Source organism: Notolepis coatsorum (assembly GCF_963971535.1).
Source record: "Notolepis coatsorum genome assembly, chromosome: 5".
Lineage (NCBI taxonomy): Eukaryota > Metazoa > Chordata > Actinopteri > Aulopiformes > Paralepididae > Notolepis > Notolepis coatsorum.
In genome coordinates this window covers 96,781,176-96,804,743 of record NC_140169.1, presented here as the reverse complement: position 1 = coordinate 96,804,743, position 23,568 = coordinate 96,781,176, and the positions used below count along the sequence as shown (strand labels likewise).

General features: G+C 47.4%; 1 protein-coding gene across 1 annotated transcript in view; it reads left to right on the top strand.

The window, feature by feature from the left end:
- Positions 1-18,586, top strand: part of clec11a (C-type lectin domain containing 11A) — a 40,323-nt gene extending 21,737 nt beyond the window's left edge. The window contains exons 3-5 of the mRNA XM_084314453.1: positions 5,313-5,420; positions 9,755-9,838; positions 17,811-18,586. Coding sequence (XP_084170579.1) covers positions 5,313-5,420; positions 9,755-9,838; positions 17,811-18,223 — 605 coding nt within the window. The 3' untranslated portion in view covers positions 18,224-18,586. The remainder of the gene's footprint in view (positions 1-5,312; positions 5,421-9,754; positions 9,839-17,810) is intronic.
- The last annotated feature ends 4,982 nt before the right edge of the window (positions 18,587-23,568 follow it).

The window sequence follows — 23,568 nt, the reverse complement described above, 5'->3', positions numbered from 1 at the left end:
GCAAGGAAGGTCGGCGGCGATACCGACCACCAGACGGAGTGTGTACAGAACACTCGCCAGACAATATGACCCGTTGGGATGTATTCTACCTTACACCACCAGGGCAAAGATGATTGTACGAGCACTATGGGACAAGGACCAGGGCTGGGACGATCCAATACCCGCACACCTTGCCTCAACATGGAGAGAGTGGGAGACGGAACTCCGCTCACTCCCAGGTGTCAATATACGCCGCAGCTACTTCCCATCCACAGTGAGGCCGGAGACGTGCGAGATTGAGCTGCACGTCTTCAGCGACGCCTCCGAAGTAGCCTACGGATCGGTGGCCTATTTGCGTGCCCAAGAGATGGGAGGAAAGATACACACTGCTTTCATCCTGGCCCGCTCAAGAATAGCCCCACGTAAGCAACAATCTATCCCACGTCTAGAGCTCTGCGCAGCCCTCGCAGGAGCGCATCTAGCCACGTTAATCCAACGTGAACTCACCATTCCGGTGCATAGAACAATCTTGTGGTCAGATTCCACGACAGTACTCACATGGATCAAGTCTGATTCATGCAGATACAAGGTCTTCGTGGGAGTCAGAGTCACCGAGATTCAAGAATTAACAGAAGAAGCAAGCTGGCGGTATGTGGACACCAAACACAACCCAGCTGACGTCATCACCCGGGGAATGTCTCTGGATGACCTAACCCGTCGCAACATCTACAGTGACGGACCAGCATTCCTCAAGCTCCCGGAAGGAGATTGGCCTACGCCCACCCCGAGGGAAGCAAGTAACGAGGAGGCTGAGAACAAGAAACCTATGTTCTGTGGACTGAGCACTGTTGCCTCCACAGACCCCAACATAGATGACTGCATTACCCTAGAGAGTGCGCAACAAAGAACATTCCTGCGGCACCACCCAGAGATTCAGTCCACCACTGACATGTCAGCAGCTGACTACGAAGAAGCAGAACTTCTTCTACTACAACGAGCCCAGAGAGACTCGTTCCCCGATGAGCTAGACTGTCTACAGGGAGGAAACCCCGTCCCATCAGACAGCAGACTGATTCACCTGGCACCAGAGAGTGACGCCCATAATCTCATCAGAGTGGGTGGTCGCCTGCGGAGAGCCCCCGATCTACCAGATGACATTAAGTACCCGATCGTCTTGAACAGCCGACACAAGGTCACAGAGCTGATCATAAAGAAATACGACGAGGATGTACACCACGCAGGAGCAGAGAGAGTCTTCGCGGAGATCAGACGTCGTTATTGGATATTGCAAGGGAGAGAAGCAGTACGACGCTTCCAGCGAACCTGTCTAGACTGCCGTAAGTGGCGCGCGCAGCCCAGCATACCACGGATGGCTGACTTACCCCCCTGTCGCCTCCGAATCGGCGACAAGCCATTCCACTCCACAGGCATGGACTGCTTTGGCCCGTTGTATATAAAGAGAGGAAGAGGCACCGAGAAGCGGTGGGGTATTGTATTCAAATGCATGACCACCAGAGCGATACATATCGAGCTCCTTCCGACCATGAGCACAGACTCATTCCTTATGGCCTTCCGGAGATTCACATCACGGAAAGGAAAACCGTCTACATTGTTGTCTGATCACGGGACCAACTTCAAAGGCGGAGAAAGAGAGCTGAGAGAGAGCTTCCAAGCTATGGGCCCAGAACTTAAGACCCACCTCGCTCCAGCCCAGATTGACTTCCAGTTTAATCCCCCGAACGCACCCCACTTCGGTGGAACCTGGGAACGAGAAGTACGTTCTATAAAGACAGCCCTGTACGCCGTACTCGGAGCCCAGACTGTGGCAGAGGAAGTCCTAATGACAGTCCTCACGGAGATCGAGGGAGTATTGAACTCAAAGCCCCTCGGTTACGTCTCCAGTGATGTAGCAGATGTCGACCCAGTCACCCCCAACACACTCCTAATGGGGCGGCTGGACCCCGCGCTACCCCAGACAATGTACAGGCCTGAAGAAGCGAACGGCCGAAGAATGTGGAGGTACAGCCAAGTACTAGCTGACAAGTTTTGGAGCAGCTTCCTACTTCACTACCTACCGTCTCTACAGACCCGCCAGAAGTGGGTAAAAGAGAGAGACAATTTGACAGAAGGAACAGTCGTCATGATTATTGACCAGTCACTACCCAGAGCTATGTGGCCGGCTGGCCGCGTAAGCAAAGTGATCACCGGTGCCGATGGCAAGGTCCGAGCAGCTGAAGTACTCGTCCAAGGGCGCACTTACACACGTCCCGAGGCGAGGCTCATAGAACTGCCCCGACTCCCAGATACTATCGATGATGACCATGACCCCATGACTTTGTGAGTTGACTGACCCTTACAGCGGACCTTGAGTGGTAGACAGTGCGGTTAATCTGTCTCTGCTTAGCTAATTAGGTGGGACTAATTAGGGGGCGGCTGTTGTGAAGGATCAGATTAAACCGAATATATATATTTATTTATATATATATATTTAATTGTATTTGTATATCGTTTGATATCCCCTGTATATTCCTTGTACAATATGCATTGAATATCCCCGTTTCTACTAAACAGCCCATAATAGTTTCATTCTACCATTGGACGAGAACCTGGCGCCAGGTTGCCATACCCCTAGGTCCAAGTTCAATCGTGCCGCCTAACATGTCGTGGCAACCCCCGGTTCCGCGCAGTAATATGTCGGGCGAAATACGAATGGTACTATTTGTTCATAGCGCATATATATATGGCGCAAGTAAAGTAGAACTTTCTTTTAGTCCAGTTCTTTACCCTCCAACAGAGTGACAGACGCAAAGCCTCCCCACGACGCACGTGCGGTGTAGTAAGGCCTACTTGGCCCAGAATAGGCATTGAGATATCGTGTAGATTAATAGTTGAATAGTCATAGTTTGGCACTATACCGTCGAGTTGGACGTATTCTATTAAGCTAATAATAGTCTATTTATGTATGGTGCATCGTTCGGTTAGAGTTCTAAAGTTATCAGTACCCCCATCGTTCCTGACGTTATCTGGACGCTTAACCAGGCTGGTCAGACCCCTAGTGGTGATTGCATCCGAGGAGCTCCGGGCCAAGAGCGACTGGACCTGTATATTGGATTACTCTACCCGGACGACGGCGAGCCTTCCACGGCTTGGATTATGCTTTGTGTGCTTTGATTATTCCATGGATAAAGGCCAACACTGCGGAGTGTTGGAATTACCCCCCGGAGAGGACTCCAGGTGAGACGGCGCTCTACACGTGAGGTCGCCTCACGTCTCTCCGTTGTGGACCGGCAGATACCGTCCACAGAGGGTCCAGCTGTATTCGTCTGCGGTCCGAGGTTCTGTGGGCACCGTGTCCAAGACTTTGGATTCTCCCAAGACACCGTCGGCCAGATGGGATACCGCCAGCGGCTTCTCTAACCCCCCCCTCCTACTGTCTTACAACCAGCGGGACCCCCCCCCCCCTTAGTGTATCCAGCTATAATCATCTAAGTACCATCGCTATCGTTTCCTAAATATTCCAGGTTGTATACTTACTCCATGCGTAACCAGAGATTGGACATTCAATGTTGATTTACCTACGAATACTCATTTGCCATAAAAGTGCATATTTCATATTTCAAATCATAAATGTAATTAAGTGATCGTTGTATACACCCTTTGCTGTATTAAACCTTCGATTTGGTACATTTGTGTGGATTCGTTTCATCAGGTGGGAAAGTGTTCATCATACTTATATCTTGTACTGGGTGGCCAGAAGTTAAAGTACATGAGGTAGTGGTATTAAATATCATATCTAACAATACAGTCAGGGAATTGTACCCCTCAGTTACAATAATAATAATAATAATAATGACTTGGATTTATATAGCGCTCTTCACTGACCCAGAGCGCTTCACAGAGTCCATTATTCGTTCATACACAGTCATCCCGGTGGTGGTAAGCTACAATTGCAGCCAGAGCTGCCCTGAGGCAGACTCACGGAAGCGTGGCGAATAATCAACGCCTACGGCCCCTCCGACCACCACCAACATTCATTCACATGCATACACATTCATACGAGGCAAGTAGGTTAAGTGTCTTGCCCAAGGACACAACGGCAGTGGGATGGACATGGGCTTGAGCGGGATTCGAACCACCAACCCTTGGATCATTGGACAACCCGCTCTACCCCTGAGACACGCCGCCCCACATACGACCGGGGTGCCCATGTACATGTCAAAATACTTCACAAAGGTCAGTGAATACCACAACCACTACACCAGAGGAAGCTCAACAAATCATGTTAAACCCAGATTCGGCTCAAACAAGGGACTAAACACATTTCGCAATTATGCCACAACAATGTGGAACGCCCTACCCAAAGCTGTAAAGGAATGTGAATCCCTGCCCACATTCAAAACCGCTCTTAAAGAGCACCTACGGGAGGCTGCAATTCGAAACTGGTCACCGTAAATGCCCAAAACCCCCACCACCTCCTAATAGACAGTCTCCTCCCCACCGCATGTATATATTCCCTCCCCGCCGTATGTATATTTCCCTCCCACCCACCCACCCCCTCCTAATGTACAGTCCCCTCCCCATCATATGTATATACTCTGTCAGGATCTAGGGGTAACAGTACTGTATATTTGAATACCGCTTATGTCACAAATGTATCAGTACTAAATACCTATATGTCCCTATGCCATAAATGTCATGTATGTTGTGTATGTCATAAATGTCTATATGAATTGAAAATGGGGGACCCTGATGGAAACAAGACAAACGTCTTTCTCAGGTCTGCATCCCCTTAACAATTGTATGTATTGAGCCGTACTGTATTGTACCCATTCTGCAATCTGTTAAATAAAGTTTTCATTCATTCATTCATTCATTGACAAGAGCTGGCTTGAGCTGGGTAGTGTCGTTTTTCGAAATTCCAAAGCCCATCGAAAGCCCTGGGTCTCCTCTCCTCATATGACTACAAACACGCATTTCCTAGCGTCGATATTCGCCTGTTTCCGACTAGATTTCCAAAACTCATATTTCACTAATAACACTTTAACGTATTGCTGAAAATATACACTTTGACTGCTGTTTTGACAGGGTTAGGGTCTTTACTCTTGGCCACATTTGAAAAAGAAACTCAACATTAATGCATACAGTCTGTAGAGATGGATTTATGGCGTGATGTCATTTTGGGTCCGGTACCGGACCCATCAGGCTTAAGAGGCAATAGCAAATCCCCCGTCTTTTAGAAAACACACCATCTGAACCAGACTGGACAGAACATGCTGCCTGATACTGACTTCTCTTCTCTTCTCTCTCATACTCTGATCTCTTCTCTTCTATAGTGTCCAGACTAGCAGGTATGGACCAGGCCATCCACAAGCTGAATGTCGGTCACTACACCCTGGACGTTAGAGTGAACCAGATCCTAGACCGCTTGGCTTCGATAGACGGTAGGATGGCCCCTAAACCTGGCCCCCCATCACCTGTATGTAATATAGATGGTAGGATGGCCCCTAAACCTGGCCCCCCATCACCTGTATGTAATATAGATGGTAGGATGGCCCCTAAACCTGGCCCCCATCACCTGTATGTAATATAGATGGTAGGATGGCCCCTAAACGTGGCCCCCCATCACCTGTATGTAATATAGATGGTAGGATGGCCCCTAAACGTGGCCCCCATCACCTGTATCTAATATAGATGGTAGGATGGCCCCTAATCGTGGCCCCCATCACCTGTATCTAATATAGATGGTAGGATGGCCCCTAAACGTGGCCCCCATCACCTGTATGTAACATAGATGGTAGGATGGCCCCTAAACGTGGCCCCCATCACCTGTATGTAACATAGATGGTAGGATGGCCCCTAAACGTGGCCCCCATCACCTGTATGTAACATAGATGGTAGGATGGCCCCCATCACCTGTATGTAACATAGACGGTAGGATGGCCCCCATCACCTGTATGTAACATAGATGGTAGGATGGCCCCCATCACCTGTATGTAATATAGATGGTAGGATGGCCCCTAATCGTGGCCCCCATCACCTGTATGTAATATAGATGGTAGGATGGCCCCTAATCGTGGCCCCCATCACCTGTATGTAATATAGATGGTAGGATGGCCCCTAATCGTGGCCCCCATCACCTGTATGTAATATAGATGGTAGGATGGCCCCCCATCACCTGTATGTAATATAGATGGTAGGATGGCCCCCCATCACCTGTATGTAATATAGATGGTAGGATGGCCCCCCATCACCTGTATGTAATATAGATGGTAGGATGGCCCCTAAACGTGGCCCCCATCACCTGTATGTAATATAGATGGTAGGATGGCCCCCCATCACCTGTATGTAATATAGATGGTAGGATGGCCCCCATCACCTGTATGTAATATAGATGGTAGGATGGCCCCCCATCACCTGTATGTAACATAGATGGTAGGATGGCCCCCCATCACCTGTATGTAATATAGATGGTAGGATGGCCCCCATCACCTGTATGTAATATAGATGGTAGGATGGCCCCCATCACCTGTATGTAATATAGATGGTAGGATGGCCCCCCATCACCTGTATGTAATATAGATGGTAGGATGGCCCCCATCACCTGTATGTAATATAGATGGTAGGATGGCCCCCCATCACCTGTATGTAATATAGATGGTAGGATGGCCCCTAAACCTGTATGTAATATAGATGGTAGGATGGCCCCCATCACCTGTATGTAATATAGATGGTAGGATGGCCCCCCATCACCTGTATGTAATATAGATGGTAGGATGGCCCCCATCACCTGTATGTAATATAGATGGTAGGATGGCCCCCCATCACCTGTATGTAATATAGATGGTAGGATGGCCCCCCATCACCTGTATGTAACATAGATGGTAGGATGGCCCCCCATCACCTGTATGTAATATAGATGGTAGGATGGCCCCCCATCACCTGTATGTAATATAGATGGTAGGATGGCCCCCCATCACCTGTATGTAATATAGATGGTAGGATGGCCCCCATCACCTGTATGTAATATAGATGGTAGGATGGCCCCTAAACGTGGCCCCCATCACCTGTATGTAACATAGATGGTAGGATGGCCCCCCATCACCTGTATGTAATATAGATGGTAGGATGGCCCCCCATCACCTGTATGTAATATAGATGGTAGGATGGCCCCCATCACCTGTATGTAATATAGATGGTAGGATGGCCCCCCATCACCTGTATGTAATATAGATGGTAGGATGGCCCCCATCACCTGTATGTAATATAGATGGTAGGATGGCCCCCATCACCTGTATGTAATATAGATGGTAGGATGGCCCCCATCACCTGTATGTAATATAGATGGTAGGATGGCCCCCCATCACCTGTATGTAATATAGATGGTAGGATGGCCCCCCATCACCTGTATGTAATATAGATGGTAGGATGGCCCCCATCACCTGTATGTAATATAGATGGTAGGATGGCCCCCCATCACCTGTATGTAATATAGATGGTAGGATGGCCCCCATCACCTGTATGTAATATAGATGGTAGGATGGCCCCCATCACCTGTATGTAATATAGATGGTAGGATGGCCCCCATCACCTGTATGTAATATAGATGGTAGGATGGCCCCCATCACCTGTATGTAACATAGATGGTAGGATGGCCCCCATCACCTGTATGTAACATAGATGGTAGGATGGCCCCCATCACCTGTATGTAATATAGATGGTAGGATGGCCCCCCATCACCTGTATGTAACATAGATGGTAGGATGGCCCCCATCACCTGTATGTAATATAGATGGTAGGATGGCCCCCATCACCTGTATGTAATATAGATGGTAGGATGGCCCCCATCACCTGTATGTAATATAGATGGTAGGATGGCCCCCATCACCTGTATGTAATATAGATGGTAGGATGGCCCCCATCACCTGTATGTAATATAGATGGTAGGATGGCCCCCCATCACCTGTATGTAATATAGATGGTAGGATGGCCCCCATCACCTGTATGTAATATAGATGGTAGGATGGCCCCCCATCACCTGTATGTAATATAGATGGTAGGATGGCCCCCATCACCTGTATGTAATATAGATGGTAGGATGGCCCCCCATCACCTGTATGTAATATAGATGGTAGGATGGCCCCCATCACCTGTATGTAATATAGATGGTAGGATGGCCCCCCATCACCTGTATGTAATATAGATGGTAGGATGGCCCCCCATCACCTGTATGTAATATAGATGGTAGGATGGCCCCCATCACCTGTATGTAATATAGATGGTAGGATGGCCCCCATCACCTGTATGTAATATAGATGGTAGGATGGCCCCCCATCACCTGTATGTAATATAGATGGTAGGATGGCCCCCCATCACCTGTATGTAATATAGATGGTAGGATGGCCCCCCATCACCTGTATGTAATATAGATGGTAGGATGGCCCCCATCACCTGTATGTAATATAGATGGTAGGATGGCCCCCCATCACCTGTATGTAATATAGATGGTAGGATGGCCCCCATCACCTGTATGTAATATAGATGGTAGGATGGCCCCCATCACCTGTATGTAATATAGATGGTAGGATGGCCCCCCATCACCTGTATGTAATATAGATGGTAGGATGGCCCCCCATCACCTGTATGTAATATAGATGGTAGGATGGCCCCCATCACCTGTATGTAATATAGATGGTAGGATGGCCCCCCATCACCTGTATGTAATATAAATGGTAGGATGGCCCCCCATCACCTGTATGTAATATAGATGGTAGGATGGCCCCCATCACCTGTATGTAATATAGATGGTAGGATGGCCCCCCATCACCTGTATGTAATATAGATGGTAGGATGGCCCCCATCACCTGTATGTAATATAGATGGTAGGATGGCCCCCATCACCTGTATGTAATATAGATGGTAGGATGGCCCCCCATCACCTGCATGTAATATAGATGGTAGGATGGCCCCCATCACCTGTATGTAATATAGATGGTAGGATGGCCCCCATCACCTGTATGTAATATAGATGGTAGGATGGCCCCCATCACCTGTATGTAATATAGATGGTAGGATGGCCCCCATCACCTGTATGTAATATAGATGGTAGGATGGCCCCCCATCACCTGTATGTAATATAGATGGTAGGATGGCCCCCCATCACCTGTATGTAATATAGATGGTAGGATGGCCCCCCATCACCTGTATGTAATATAGATGGTAGGATGGCCCCCATCACCTGTATGTAATATAGATGGTAGGATGGCCCCCATCACCTGTATGTAATATAGATGGTAGGATGGCCCCCCATCACCTGTATGTAATATAGATGGTAGGATGGCCCCCCATCACCTGTATGTAATATAGATGGTAGGATGGCCCCCCATCACCTGTATGTAATATAGATGGTAGGATGGCCCCCATCACCTGTATGTAATATAGATGGTAGGATGGCCCCCCATCACCTGCATGTAATATAGATGGTAGGATGGCCCCCCATCACCTGTATGTAATATAGATGGTAGGATGGCCCCCATCACCTGTATGTAATATAGATGGTAGGATGGCCCCCATCACCTGTATGTAATATAGATGGTAGGATGGCCCCCATCACTTGTATGTAATATAGATGGTAGGATGGCCCCCATCACCTGTATGTAATATAGATGGTAGGATGGCCCCCATCACCTGTATGTAATATAGATGGTAGGATGGCCCCCATCACCTGTATGTAATATAGATGGTAGGATGGCCCCTAAACCTTCCTCTCCCCCGACAGCTAAGATAGTGGAGGTGGAGGACGACGTCCGGCTGGTGGACCAACACAGCAGGGACAACCGCAAGGAGGTCGGCCGACTAGAAGGTACAGATCAAATCAGCGATCGGTTCATTTAGTCATTTAGCTGATTAATTGATTGATTTAGCCGATGCTTTTATCCCAAGTGGCAGAGGCAGACAGAGTAGGCGGGGCCCACAGAGGCAGACAGAGGAGGCGGGCCCACAGAGGCAGACAGAGTAGGCGGGCCCACAGAGGCAGACAGAGTAGGCGGGGCCACAGAGGCAGACAGAGTAGGCGGGGCCACAGAGGCAGGCAGAGTAGGCGGGGCCCACAGAGGCAGACAGAGTAGGCGGGGCCCACAGAGGCAGAGTAGGCGGGGCCCACAGAGGCAGACAGAGTAGGCGGGGCCACAGAGGCAGACAGAGTAGGCGGGGCCACAGAGGCAGACAGAGTAGGCGGGGCCACAGAGGCAGACAGAGTAGGCGGGGCCCACAGAGGCAGAGGAGGCGGGGCCCACAGAGGCAGACAGAGTAGGCGGGGCCCACAGAGGCAGGCAGAGTAGGCGGGGCCCACAGAGGCAGACAGAGTAGGCGGGGCCACAGAGGCAGAGTAGGCGGGGCCCACAGAGGCAGACAGAGTAGGCGGGGCCACAGAGGCAGACAGAGGAGGCGGGCCCACAGAGGCAGACAGAGTAGGCGGGGCCCACAGAGGCAGACAGAGTAGGCGGGGCCCACAGAGGCAGGCGGAGTAGGCGGGGCCCACAGAGGCAGAGTAGGCGGGGCCACAGAGGCAGACAGAGTAGGCGGGGCCACAGAGGCAGACATAGGAGGCGGGGCCCACAGAGGCAGACAGAGTAGGCGGGGCCCACAGAGGCAGGCAGAGTAGGCGGGGCCCACAGAGGCAGACAGAGTAGGCGGGCCCACAGAGGCAGACAGAGTAGGCGGGGCCCACAGAGGCAGACAGAGTAGGCGGGGCCCACAGAGGCAGACAGAGTAGGCGGGGCCACAGAGGCAGACAGAGTAGGCGGGGCCACAGAGGCAGACAGAGTAGGCGGGGCCACAGAGGCAGACAGAGTAGGCGGGGCCACAGAGGCAGACAGAGTAGGCGGGGCCACAGAGGCAGACAGAGTAGGCGGGGCCACAGAGGCAGACAGAGTAGGCGGGGCCACAGAGGCAGACAGAGTAGGCGGGGCCACAGAGGCAGACAGAGTAGGCGGGGCCCACAGAGGCAGACAGAGTAGGCGGGGCCCACAGAGGCAGACAGAGTAGGCGGGGCCACAGAGGCAGACAGAGTAGGCGGGGCCCACAGAGGCAGACAGAGTAGGCGGGGCCACAGAGGCAGACAGAGTAGGCGGGGCCACAGAGGCAGACAGAGTAGGCGGGGCCCACAGAGGCAGACAGAGTAGGCGGGGCCACAGAGGCAGACAGAGTAGGCGGGGCCACAGAGGCAGACAGAGTAGGCGGGGCCACAGAGGCAGACAGAGTAGGCGGGGCCACAGAGGCAGACAGAGTAGGCGGGGCCCACAGAGGCAGACAGAGTAGGCGGGGCCACAGAGGCAGACAGAGTAGGCGGGGCCCACAGAGGCAGACAGAGTAGGCGGGGCCACAGAGGCAGACAGAGTAGGCGGGGCCCACAGAGGCAGACAGAGTAGGCGGGGCCACAGAGGCAGACAGAGTAGGCGGGGCCACAGAGGCAGACAGAGTAGGCGGGGCCCACAGAGGCAGGCAGAGTAGGCGGGGCCCACAGAGGCAGGCAGAGTAGGCGGGGCCCACAGAGGCAGAGTAGGCGGGGCCACAGAGGCAGACAGAGGAGGCGGGGCCCACAGAGGCAGACAGAGGAGGCGGGGCCACAGAGGCAGGCAGAGGAGGCGGGGCCACAGAGGCAGGCAGAGTAGGCGGGGCCACAGAGGCAGACAGAGTAGGCGGGGCCACAGAGGCAGACAGAGTAGGCGGGGCCCACAGAGGCAGACAGAGTAGGCGGGGCCACAGAGGCAGACAGAGTAGGCAGAGTAGGCGGGGCCACAGAGGCAGACAGAGTAGGCGGGGCCACAGAGGCAGACAGAGTAGGCGGGGCCACAGAGGCAGACAGAGTAGGCGGGGCCACAGAGGCAGACAGAGTAGGCGGGGCCCACAGAGGCAGACAGAGTAGGCGGGGCCCACAGAGGCAGACAGAGTAGGCGGGCCCACAGAGGCAGGCAGAGTAGGCAGGCCCACAGAGGCAGACAGAGTAGGCGGGCCCACAGAGGCAGGCAGAGTAGGCGGGGCCACAGAGGCAGGCAGAGTAGGCGGGGCCACAGAGGCAGGCAGAGTAGGCGGGCCCACAGAGGCAGACAGAGGAGGCGGGGCCACAGAGGCAGACAGAGTAGGCGGGGCCCACAGAGGCAGACAGAGTAGGCAGGGCCACAGAGGCAGACAGAGTAGGCGGGCCCACAGAGGCAGACAGAGTAGGCGGGGCCACAGAGGCAGACAGAGGAGGCGGGGCCACAGAGGCAGACAGAGGAGGCGGGCCCACAGAGGCAGACAGAGGAGGCGGGCCCACAGAGGCAGACAGAGTAGGCAGGGCCCACAGAGGCAGACAGAGTAGGCGGGGCCACAGAGGCAGGCAGAGTAGGCGGGGCCCACAGAGGCAGACAGAGTAGGCGGGGCCACAGAGGCAGACAGAGGAGGCGGGCCCACAGAGGCAGACAGAGGAGGCGGGGCCACAGAGGCAGACAGAGTAGGCGGGGCCCACAGAGGCAGAGTAGGCGGGGCCACAGAGGCAGGCAGAGTAGGCGGGGCCACAGAGGCAGGCAGAGTAGGCGGGCCCACAGAGGCAGACAGAGTAGGCGGGGCCCACAGAGGCAGACAGAGTAGGCGGGGCCCACAGAGGCAGGCAGAGTAGGCGGGCCCACAGAGGCAGACAGAGTAGGCGGGGCCCACAGAGGCAGACAGAGTAGGCGGGGCCCACAGAGGCAGACAGAGGAGGCGGGCCCACAGAGGCAGACAGAGGAGGCGGGCCCACAGAGGCAGACAGAGTAGGCGGGGCCCACAGAGGCAGACAGAGGAGGCGGGCCCACAGAGGCAGACAGAGGAGGCGGGGCCACAGAGGCAGACAGAGGAGGCGGGCCCACAGAGGCAGACAGAGGAGGCGGGCCCACAGAGGCAGACAGAGGAGGCGGGCCCACAGAGGCAGACAGAGGAGGCGGGCCCACAGAGGCAGGCAGAGGAGGCGGGCCCACAGAGGCAGACAGGATATGGACCACTAGCCTAGCTGTTGGCCAAAAACACCTCTCCCGTAGTTTTAAGCTAGTGGTCCATATCTGCTTCTATTTGTTTGTGCTAAGCTAGGCTAGTTTGCAGCTTGATAGCTTTCTACTGAACGCACAGAGAGGACATTTGTGTCTTTCTTATTGACTCTGGAGAAGACGGTAAAGCACATTTTCTCCTAATGTTGGCATGTTCCTTTAAACTATTTGTCATTTTGCTGCGGACCACTGGTTATATAAAGAGTGAATAACCACTCCTCTCTACCAGGTTATATAAAGAGTGAATAACCGCTCCTCTCTACCAGGTTATATAAAGAGTGAATAACCACTCCTCTCTACCAGGTTATATAAAGAGTGAATAACCACTCCTCTCTACCAGGTTATATAAAGAGTGAATAACCACTCCTCTCTACCAGGTTATATAAAGAGTGAATAACCACTCCTCTCTACCAGGTTATATAAAGAGTGAATAACCACTCCTCTCTACCAGGTTATATAAAGAGTGAATAACCACTCCTCTCTACCAGGTTATATAAAGAGTGAATAACCACTCCTCTCTACCAGGTTATATAAAGAGTGAATAACCACTCCTCTCTACCAGGTTATATAAAGAGTGAATAACCACTCCTCTCTACCAGGTTATATAAAGAGTGAATAACCACTCCTCTCTACCAGGTTATATAAAGAGTGAATAACCACTCCTCTCTACCAGGTTATATAAAGAGTGAATAACCACTCCTCTCTACCAGGTTATATAAAGAGTGAATAACCACTCCTCTCTACCAGGTTATATAAAGAGTGAATAACCACTCCTCTCTACCAGGTTATATAAAGAGTGAATAACCACTCCTCTCTACCAGGTTATATAAAGAGTGAATAACCACTCCTCTCTACCAGGTTATATAAAGAGTGAATAACCACTCCTCTCTACCAGGTTATATAAAGAGTGAATAACCACTCCTCTCTACCAGGTTATATAAAGAGTGAATAACCACTCCTCTCTACCAGGTTATATAAAGAGTGAATAACCACTCCCCTCTACCAGGTTATATAAAGAGTGAATAACCACTCCTCTCTACCAGGTTATATAAAGAGTGAATAACCACTCCTCTCTACCAGGTTATATAAAGAGTGAATAACCACTCCTCTCTACCAGGTTATATAAAGAGTGAATAACCACTCCCCTCTACCAGGTTATATAAAGAGTGAATAACCACTCCTCTCTACCAGGTTATATAAAGAGTGAATAACCACTCCTCTCTACCAGGTTATATAAAGAGTGAATAACCACTCCCCTCTACCAGGTTATATAAAGAGTGAATAACCACTCCTCTCTACCAGGTTATATAAAGAGTGAATAACCACTCCTCTCTACCAGGTTATATAAAGAGTGAATAACCACTCCTCTCTACCAGGTTATATAAAGAGTGAATAACCACTCCTCTCTACCAGGTTATATAAAGAGTGAATAACCACTCCTCTCTACCAGGTTATATAAAGAGTGAATAACCACTCCTCTCTACCAGGTTATATAAAGAGTGAATAACCACTCCTCTCTACCAGGTTATATAAAGAGTGAATAACCGCTCCTCTCTACCAGGTTATATAAAGAGTGAATAACCACTCCCCTCTACCAGGTTATATAAAGAGTGAATAACCACTCCTCTCTACCAGGTTATATAAAGAGAGTGAATAACCACTCCTCTCCACCAGGTTATATAAAGAGTGAATAACCACTCCTCTCTACCAGGTTATATAAAGAGTGAATAACCACTCCTCTCTACCAGGTTATATAAAGAGTGAATAACCACTCCCCTCTACCAGGTTATATAAAGAGTGAATAACCGCTCCTCTCTACCAGGTTATATAAAGAGTGAATAACCACTCCTCTCTACCAGGTTATATAAAGAGTGAATAACCACTCCTCTCTACCAGGTTATATAAAGAGTGAATAACCACTCCTCTCTACCAGGTTATATAAAGAGTGAATAACCACTCCTCTCTACCAGGTTATATAAAGAGTGAATAACCACTCCCCTCTACCAGGTCATATAAAGAGTGAATAACCACTCCTCTCTACCAGGTTATATAAAGAGTGAATAACCACTCCCCTCTACCAGGTTATATAAAGAGTGAATAACCACTCCTCTCTACCAGGTTATATAAAGAGTGAATAACCACTCCTCTCTACCAGGTTATATAAAGAGTGAATAACCACTCCTCTCTACCAGGTTATATAAAGAGTGAATAACCACTCCTCTCTACCAGGTTATATAAAGAGTGAATAACCACTCCCCTCTACCAGGTTATATAAAGAGTGAATAACCACTCCTCTCTACCAGGTTATATAAAGAGTGAATAACCACTCCCCTCTACCAGGTTATATAAAGAGTGAATAACCACTCCTCTCTACCAGGTTATATAAAGAGTGAATAACCACTCCCCTCTACCAGGTTATATAAAGAGTGAATAACCACTCCTCTCTACCAGGTTATATAAAGAGTGAATAACCACTCCTCTCTACCAGGTTATATAAAGAGTGAATAACCACTCCTCTCTACCAGGTTATATAAAGAGTGAATAACCACTCCTCTCTACCAGGTTATATAAAGAGTGAATAACCACTCCTCTCTACCAGGTTATATAAAGAGTGAATAACCACTCCTCTCTACCAGGTTATATAAAGAGTGAATAACCACTCCTCTCTACCAGGTTATATAAAGAGTGAATAACCGCTCCTCTCTACCAGGTTATATAAAGAGTGAATAACCACTCCCCTCTACCAGGTTATATAAAGAGTGAATAACCACTCCTCTCTACCAGGTTATATAAAGAGAGTGAATAACCACTCCTCTCCACCAGGTTATATAAAGAGTGAATAACCACTCCTCTCTACCAGGTTATATAAAGAGTGAATAACCACTCCTCTCTACCAGGTTATATAAAGAGTGAATAACCACTCCTCTCTACCAGGTTATATAAAGAGTGAATAACCACTCCTCTCTACCAGGTTATATAAAGAGTGAATAACCACTCCTCTCTCTACCAGGTTATATAAAGAGTGAATAACCACTCCCCTCTCTACCAGGTTATATAAAGAGTGAATAACCACTCCTCTCTCTACCAGGTTATATAAAGAGTGAATAACCACTCCTCTCTCTACCAGGTTATATAAAGAGTGAATAACCACTCCTCTCTCTACCAGGTTATATAAAGAGTGAATAACCACTCCTCTCTCTACCAGGTTATATAAAGAGTGAATAACCACTCCTCTCTCTACCAGGTTATATAAAGAGTGAATAACCACTCCTCTCTCTACCAGGTTATATAAAGAGTGAATAACCACTCCTCTCTACCAGGTTATATAAAGAGTGAATAACCACTCCTCTCTACCAGGTTATATAAAGAGTGAATAACCACTCCTCTCTACCAGGTTATATAAAGAGTGAATAACCACTCCTCTCTACCAGGTTATATAAAGAGTGAATAACCACTCCTCTCTACCAGGTTATATAAAGAGTGAATAACCACTCCCCTCTACCAGGTTATATAAAGAGTGAATAACCACTCCTCTCTACCAGGTTATATAAAGAGTGAATAACCACTCCCCTCTACCAGGTTATATAAAGAGTGAATAACCACTCCTCTCTACCAGGTTATATAAAGAGTGAATAACCACTCCCCTCTACCAGGTTATATAAAGAGTGAATAACCACTCCTCTCTACCAGGTTATATAAAGAGTGAATAACCACTCCTCTCTACCAGGTTATATAAAGAGTGAATAACCACTCCTCTCTACCAGGTTATATAAAGAGTGAATAACCACTCCTCTCTACCAGGTTATATAAAGAGTGAATAACCACTCCTCTCTACCAGGTTATATAAAGAGTGAATAACCACTCCTCTCTACCAGGTTATATAAAGAGTGAATAACCGCTCCTCTCTACCAGGTTATATAAAGAGTGAATAACCACTCCCCTCTACCAGGTTATATAAAGAGTGAATAACCACTCCTCTCTACCAGGTTATATAAAGAGAGTGAATAACCACTCCTCTCCACCAGGTTATATAAAGAGTGAATAACCACTCCTCTCTACCAGGTTATATAAAGAGTGAATAACCACTCCTCTCTACCAGGTTATATAAAGAGTGAATAACCACTCCTCTCTTCCAGGTTATATAAAGACCAGGTTATATAAAGAGTGAATAACCACTCCTCTCTACCAGGTTATATAAAGAGTGAATAACCACTCCTCTCTCTACCAGGTTATATAAAGAGTGAATAACCACTCCCCTCTCTACCAGGTTATATAAAGAGTGAATAACCACTCCTCTCTCTACCAGGTTATATAAAGAGTGAATAACCACTCCTCTCTCTACCAGGTTATATAAAGAGTGAATAACCACTCCTCTCTCTACCAGGTTATATAAAGAGTGAATAACCACTCCTCTCTCTACCAGGTTATATAAAGAGTGAATAACCACTCCTCTCTCTACCAGGTTATATAAAGAGTGAATAACCACTCCTCTCTCTACCAGGTTATATAAAGAGTGAATAACCACTCCTCTCTACCAGGTTATATAAAGAGTGAATAACCACTCCTCTCTACCAGGTTATATAAAGAGTGAATAACCACTCCTCTCTACCAGGTTATATAAAGAGTGAATAACCACTCCTCTCTACCAGGTTATATAAAGAGTGAATAACCACTCCTCTCTACCAGGTTATATAAAGAGTGAATAACCACTCCTCTCTACCAGGTTATATAAAGAGTGAATAACCACTACTATCTATCTACCCTCTTCCCCAGGTTGCCAGAAGGGCCGGCGGGTGGGCTACAAGTGTTACCTGGTCTACCGCAGCTACCAGGACTATGCCGGAGCTTCCATGAAGTGTCTGGAGCGCGGCGGGCGCATGGCCATGCCCCGTGACCGCAAGGAGCAGGAGGCCCTGGCTGACTATGTCAAGTCCTTCTTCCACCCGGGGAACTGGCCTGTGTGGCTGGGCGTCAACGACCTGCGCTCCGAGGGCCTGTACCTCTTCGATGACGGAACGCGTGTCTCATACTTCCAGTGGCGCAAGCACTTCCTGTCCAGCCAGCCGGACGGCGGGAAAAGGGAGAACTGCGTGGCGATGTCTTCGGATGATGGGGACTGGTGGGACCACTACTGCAACCGCAACATGTACTATGTCTGCGAGTTCGATGACAGAGTGGCACTGTAATGAGGACCATTATTTTATTAGAAAACCTTTTGTGGCAATATATATATATATATATATATATATATTATATTGGCTATATCCTTGAAAGAATGTATATGTTTCTTACTGAAAAGTGATCCACTGTAAGTGCTAAATATGACATTTCTATTGTTTTTTTTATCTTTGTGATCATTTATCACTTATCATTTTTTGTAGTGGAGGTTACTAGAGTTAACCGGTATTGGATAGTAAGCTTTATATCGCTTATTTCGTTTGTTGACAGGTTTAGCCTGTCTGGCGCCCAAAGCACAATTTAACATTTGATTATTAAGATTAAGATTAAAGATTAAGATTAAACTGGACTTTGAAGAAGAAGTCTTTATTCATTGCACACATTGACAATGTCGTCATGCAGTGACACACACATGCGATGGGCGGCTCACACAGATGCAATTTCTTTTTTGGGTCAACGATGAAATGTTCCTCTCTGTGTTTGACCCATCCCGTCGTCCTTCCACCCCAAGGGCAACCGGGAGCAGACATGGGCTGCACCGTGGGGCCGCAACCGGGGACCAATCCAAGTGCTCCTGTCCGTCTTCGTCAGGGACGCGACAGCGTTAGCGATCTGTTCTGCATGTTTTTCCATTGGGTTTATCTTATCGGGAGGGGAATCCCTTGCGAGCACGGGGAGAACATGCAAACTCCACACAGAAAGGGCCGGGAGATACCCCACCTGGGTACCTGGCAACGCCGCAACCTGGTCCCCAAGCGGGAATCGAACCCTGGACCTTCTAGCTGTGAGGCGACAGTGTTAACCACTACACCACCGTGCCGTTATATTGGGCTGACCACCGCTACAAGTTACAAGAGTGTACTGACTAATATCAGAATATTCCAAATACGCTGTCTCTCCCGGATTTCTCATAACCCAGAAAAGAGCTGATTTGCGTTCTTGTAAACAGGACGTATCGAAGGAAACTATAAAAGAAGGAAGGGTCATAAGTAACGTCAGAACACCATTGTTCTACACTCTGCTTGGTGTCAGACTTTGGTGCCAGTTTTATTGAAGCCTGTATTAAAAAAAAAAAAATAGACAAGCTATCGGAGGAAATATACACCAACCAATATATCAAACATTGCCGATGCTGTTTAACCCTTTCACTACCACACTACAGAAGGTTAACCATTCACTACCACACTACAGACGGTTAACAGTCTATAGTGTGGTAGTGAAAGGGTTAACCTTCTGTAGTGTGGCAGTGAAAGGGTTAACCTTCTGTATTGTGGCAGTGAAAGGGTTAACCATTTGGTAGTGTGGTAGTGAAATGGTTAAATGACAGGTCATAAACGAGGAGATGGCTGAACCCATTCAACTCAATGCCGGCCAAACTGAACTGACGCTACAGTGACATGATGACTCTTTTATATTTTCCTTGGATGTATCCAGGATGTTCCATTCAGGTTCCAGTGTACAGGTACAGCTGTTCCAGTGAGAGAGCGTGCACACATACCAGGGCCCTGGCCCCCAATACACCTCAATGGAACGGGACCATAATTCATACTAGGGCTGACCTCGACTAGTCAACTAATCGATCGAAAGGAGCCGTAGTCGACTGCCAACCTCTTAGTCGAATGCAAAAAAAAAAAAAGTACAATATATATTTTTTATTTATCATTCTTTCCAAAAGCAAAGCGGCCTAGAAGCGTGGCTAACACTAATGGCGCGCATACCAGTGAGGCTAACTGCATAAGAAAACACTGATGAAGGCACTGAAAGAGGATGTCACCCATCTAATGAACACACTAGACTAGACAAATATCAAGATGTATCCATCAGTGGACCAATTGCATGCTTTCGCAGAGGACAAGAAGCCTTCAGTCGACTCCTTCAGACATTAAGCACCCCCACAGCCCAAATGGAATGATCCCAAAAAAAATATTAAAAAAATGTCCAGTCGACTATCGGAAAATGTTTGCCAATCAAAGTCGACTATACAAATCCTTAGTCAGGGACAGGCCTAGTTCATATTATTAACCCTTTCACTGCCACACGACAGAAGGTTAACCATTTACTATCACACAACCGACGGTCGGTTAACCTTCTGCCGTGTGGCAGTGAAAGGGTTAACCTTCTGTTTATTGTCACGGTGAAACAGTGGCGAATCCTCATGGAAGCCAACGGAAGCCAGGCCTCCCTATAAAAATATGAATTAATATCAAATATGAAATATGAAAGAAAAAAAATTATATATAGTTTACAATAATAATAAAAAAAATCATTATTTTTCATCTGTGTTATTTTTATTTTTTTTAATGTCTCCCTCTTCTCCTTCTCACTCTCTCTAACACACTGTCAGACTCACTGCAGCAGAGGAGACTGGAGAGGAGGCAGGGGGGAGGTGTCTTTCTCCAGCCTCCCCATGTATGTGGACTCCAAAACCAATACTAGCCAATCAGATTCGAGCTGACTAAAGCCCTGCCCACACCTTAAAACGGGCCTGTCAGCAGACTAAGTAGTCTGGCCTCCCCTCTGCACATTTGAAAATTTTATTAACCCGTGACTGCTCCCACGGGCCGAATATTGCCCCGATCCTCGCGAGATTAAATCCACGGGTACCTCTCGGCGTGCCGAAGCTTTTCCTAAATAAATTAATAAAAAAAAATTTAATAATTTTTTTTGGCATCCCCTGTTATTTTACCCACGCGACGCCACTGCGGTGAAAGGGTTAAACGTTTTGGTAGCGCGGCGGTGAAAGGGTTAACTAAGACTTGTGTTTACTACCCTGTGATGACGTGAAAAGGGAAACGTTTTCCCTCCATTGTGACAAGATGGCAGTGAAAATTCCAAATGTCAAGGGATTCTCAACATCAAATATTACAGTAAACTTATATGACAGTGGACTGTATTATTGGACAGTAATTTGGAGACTGATGTAGTGATTTGAGTTATTCTTCATTAATTTATTAAAGTAATAATCTCAAATATTTTCACGTCTATTTTGCCACTCTCGCCAATGGATACAACACAATAGTGATTCTACCTGCAGTAAAAGCAGATAGCAACTATCTATCAGCTGTGAGACATACTGCACATTTTTTACCACAAAGACTACCGTAATTCCTCTAATAGTAACCCCGGCTTGTATTTGTTTCAACTGTAGCGGGTACCAGGCTTGTATTAGGAGGAGGCCTGTATAAGAGGGAGGCCTATATTTCAAATTTTCAAACGGATCATAATGAATAAATCAACATTTTGTGTCAGTTTGAACCCAGTAAAATGTACTGGGTTCATTTATTGAAACCAAGTACTGTATGAAATAGTAAACAGTGCAATTACAGGTGGTCACTGGTCATTTCAACGTTACAGTGAAATCAAGTAACTAGCTCAGTATGCAGCTCAGTATATTAGTAACCCGGCTTGTATTAGGAGGCCGGCTTATAATTGCTTAGCTCAAGAGCGCACCCGGCCATTAATAGAGACCCGGCTTGTATTTGAGACCCGGTTACTATTAGAGGAATTACGGTATTTATTTTGTAAGCTGTAACTTGAAGTTGACTAGTACTGAGCAGACAGCATCTATCTATCAGCTTGTGAAGTTGACTAGTAGAGCAGACAGCGTCTATCTATCAGCTGGTGAAGTTGACTAGTAGAGCAGACAGCGTCTATCGATCAGCTGGTGAAGTTAACTAGTAAAAGCAGACCGCAACTATCGATCAGCTGGTGAAGTTAACTAGTAAAAGCAGACCGCAACTATCTATCAGCTGGTGAAGTTAACTAGTAAAAGCAGACAGCAACTATCTATCAGCTGTGAGACATACTGCACATGTTCTATGAGCCAGAGGACCGTGATTGTTTACTGAATTTGCCTCTCAGGGCTTCCATATATCAGCATTATGCCCTGGGTGAGCAACTTACGCTGACATTTTGCCATCCTTCGTCCAATTAAATAATATCTCCATGGGTAGGACATTCCAGGGGAAATCATCCGGCTCACAGGAAGTGATGTGGTTTACATCACCAGCAGCAACAGCAGTTTGTTTGGAATGAATAGAAAACTTAACTCAATAATTGGCATGAGTTTTTAAGATGGAAAGCATAGATGTTGCCAAAACAAACAAGAATGAGGATGTTACGGGTTAACACTTTAACTATCTAGAGTATAATATAATTAAATTACTACCAAGCATTCATGTAGTATCTGGTGTTAAAGGAGAAGATAAATATGGACGTATCCAGACAGTTTTACACATCACCTAGTCACCTAAACCTCTAAGAGCCTCTGATCGATAACTAAATCAATCAATTCATCAATCAATCAATACAGGCACAAACTACAGTAAAACTAAGTGACAGTGACAGGCAGTGTTGTTAGTCTATAGAAATAACCAGTGACAGGCAGTGTTGTTAGTCTATAGAAATAACCATAGTGACAGGTAGTGTTGTTAGTCTCTATAGAAATAACTATAATGGCAAGTGGTGTTGTTAGTCTATAGAAATAACCAGTGGTAAGTAGTGTTGTTAGTCTATAGAAATAACCAGTGGTAAGTAGTGTTGTTAGTCTCTATAGAAATAACCAGTGGTAAGTAGTGTTGTTAGTCTCTATAGAAATAACCAGTGGTAAGTAGTGTTGTTAGTCTCTATAGAAATAACCAGTGGTAAGTAGTGTTGTTAGTCTATAGAAATAACCAGTGGTAAGTAGTGTTGTTAGTCTCTATAGAAATAACCAGTGGTAAGTAGTGTTGTTAGTCTCTATAGAAATAACCAGTGACACGTAGTGTTGTTAGTCTCTATATAATTAACTATAGTGGCAAGTAAGTGTTGTTATTGCTATTGTTATATATGTTGCATGTATTTGATGTGCAGATTCTGTTTTGTATTTATAAATGTGCAAAAATAAAACAATTTAAAATGTTTATGTAGAGTAATAATAATAATAATAAAAAAAGAAAAAGAAAACATCCATAGAGCTTTTTAGAAAGGTGCAGAATAAATGTATTGCTTTTCCCACACAAAACATTATTGATTAATGAATTTAACATTATACAACTTTTGCGGGTCCAAAATGAATGTCGCCGTTTACATGATGTCGCAGAGCCCTTTTAATGGAAAAACACAACACAGGTACGACAGCAAGAAGAGCGCTTGTCCTCGGCTCACGGGAATATCCTCATCAGCCACGCCTCTTCATGATGCCATGAGTGTGAGACGCGTCGTCATCGATGTGAGCCGAAGTGTTGCTCTTCTTCTGTGGTGTCAGTGTCATGTCTCAAAAAAACATCTACTGCTTTGGCCCAAATCAAACCCTGGCCTGCTGTGTGTGTTGTGTATGTGTATGTGTATATGTATGTGTATGTGCGTGTGTGTG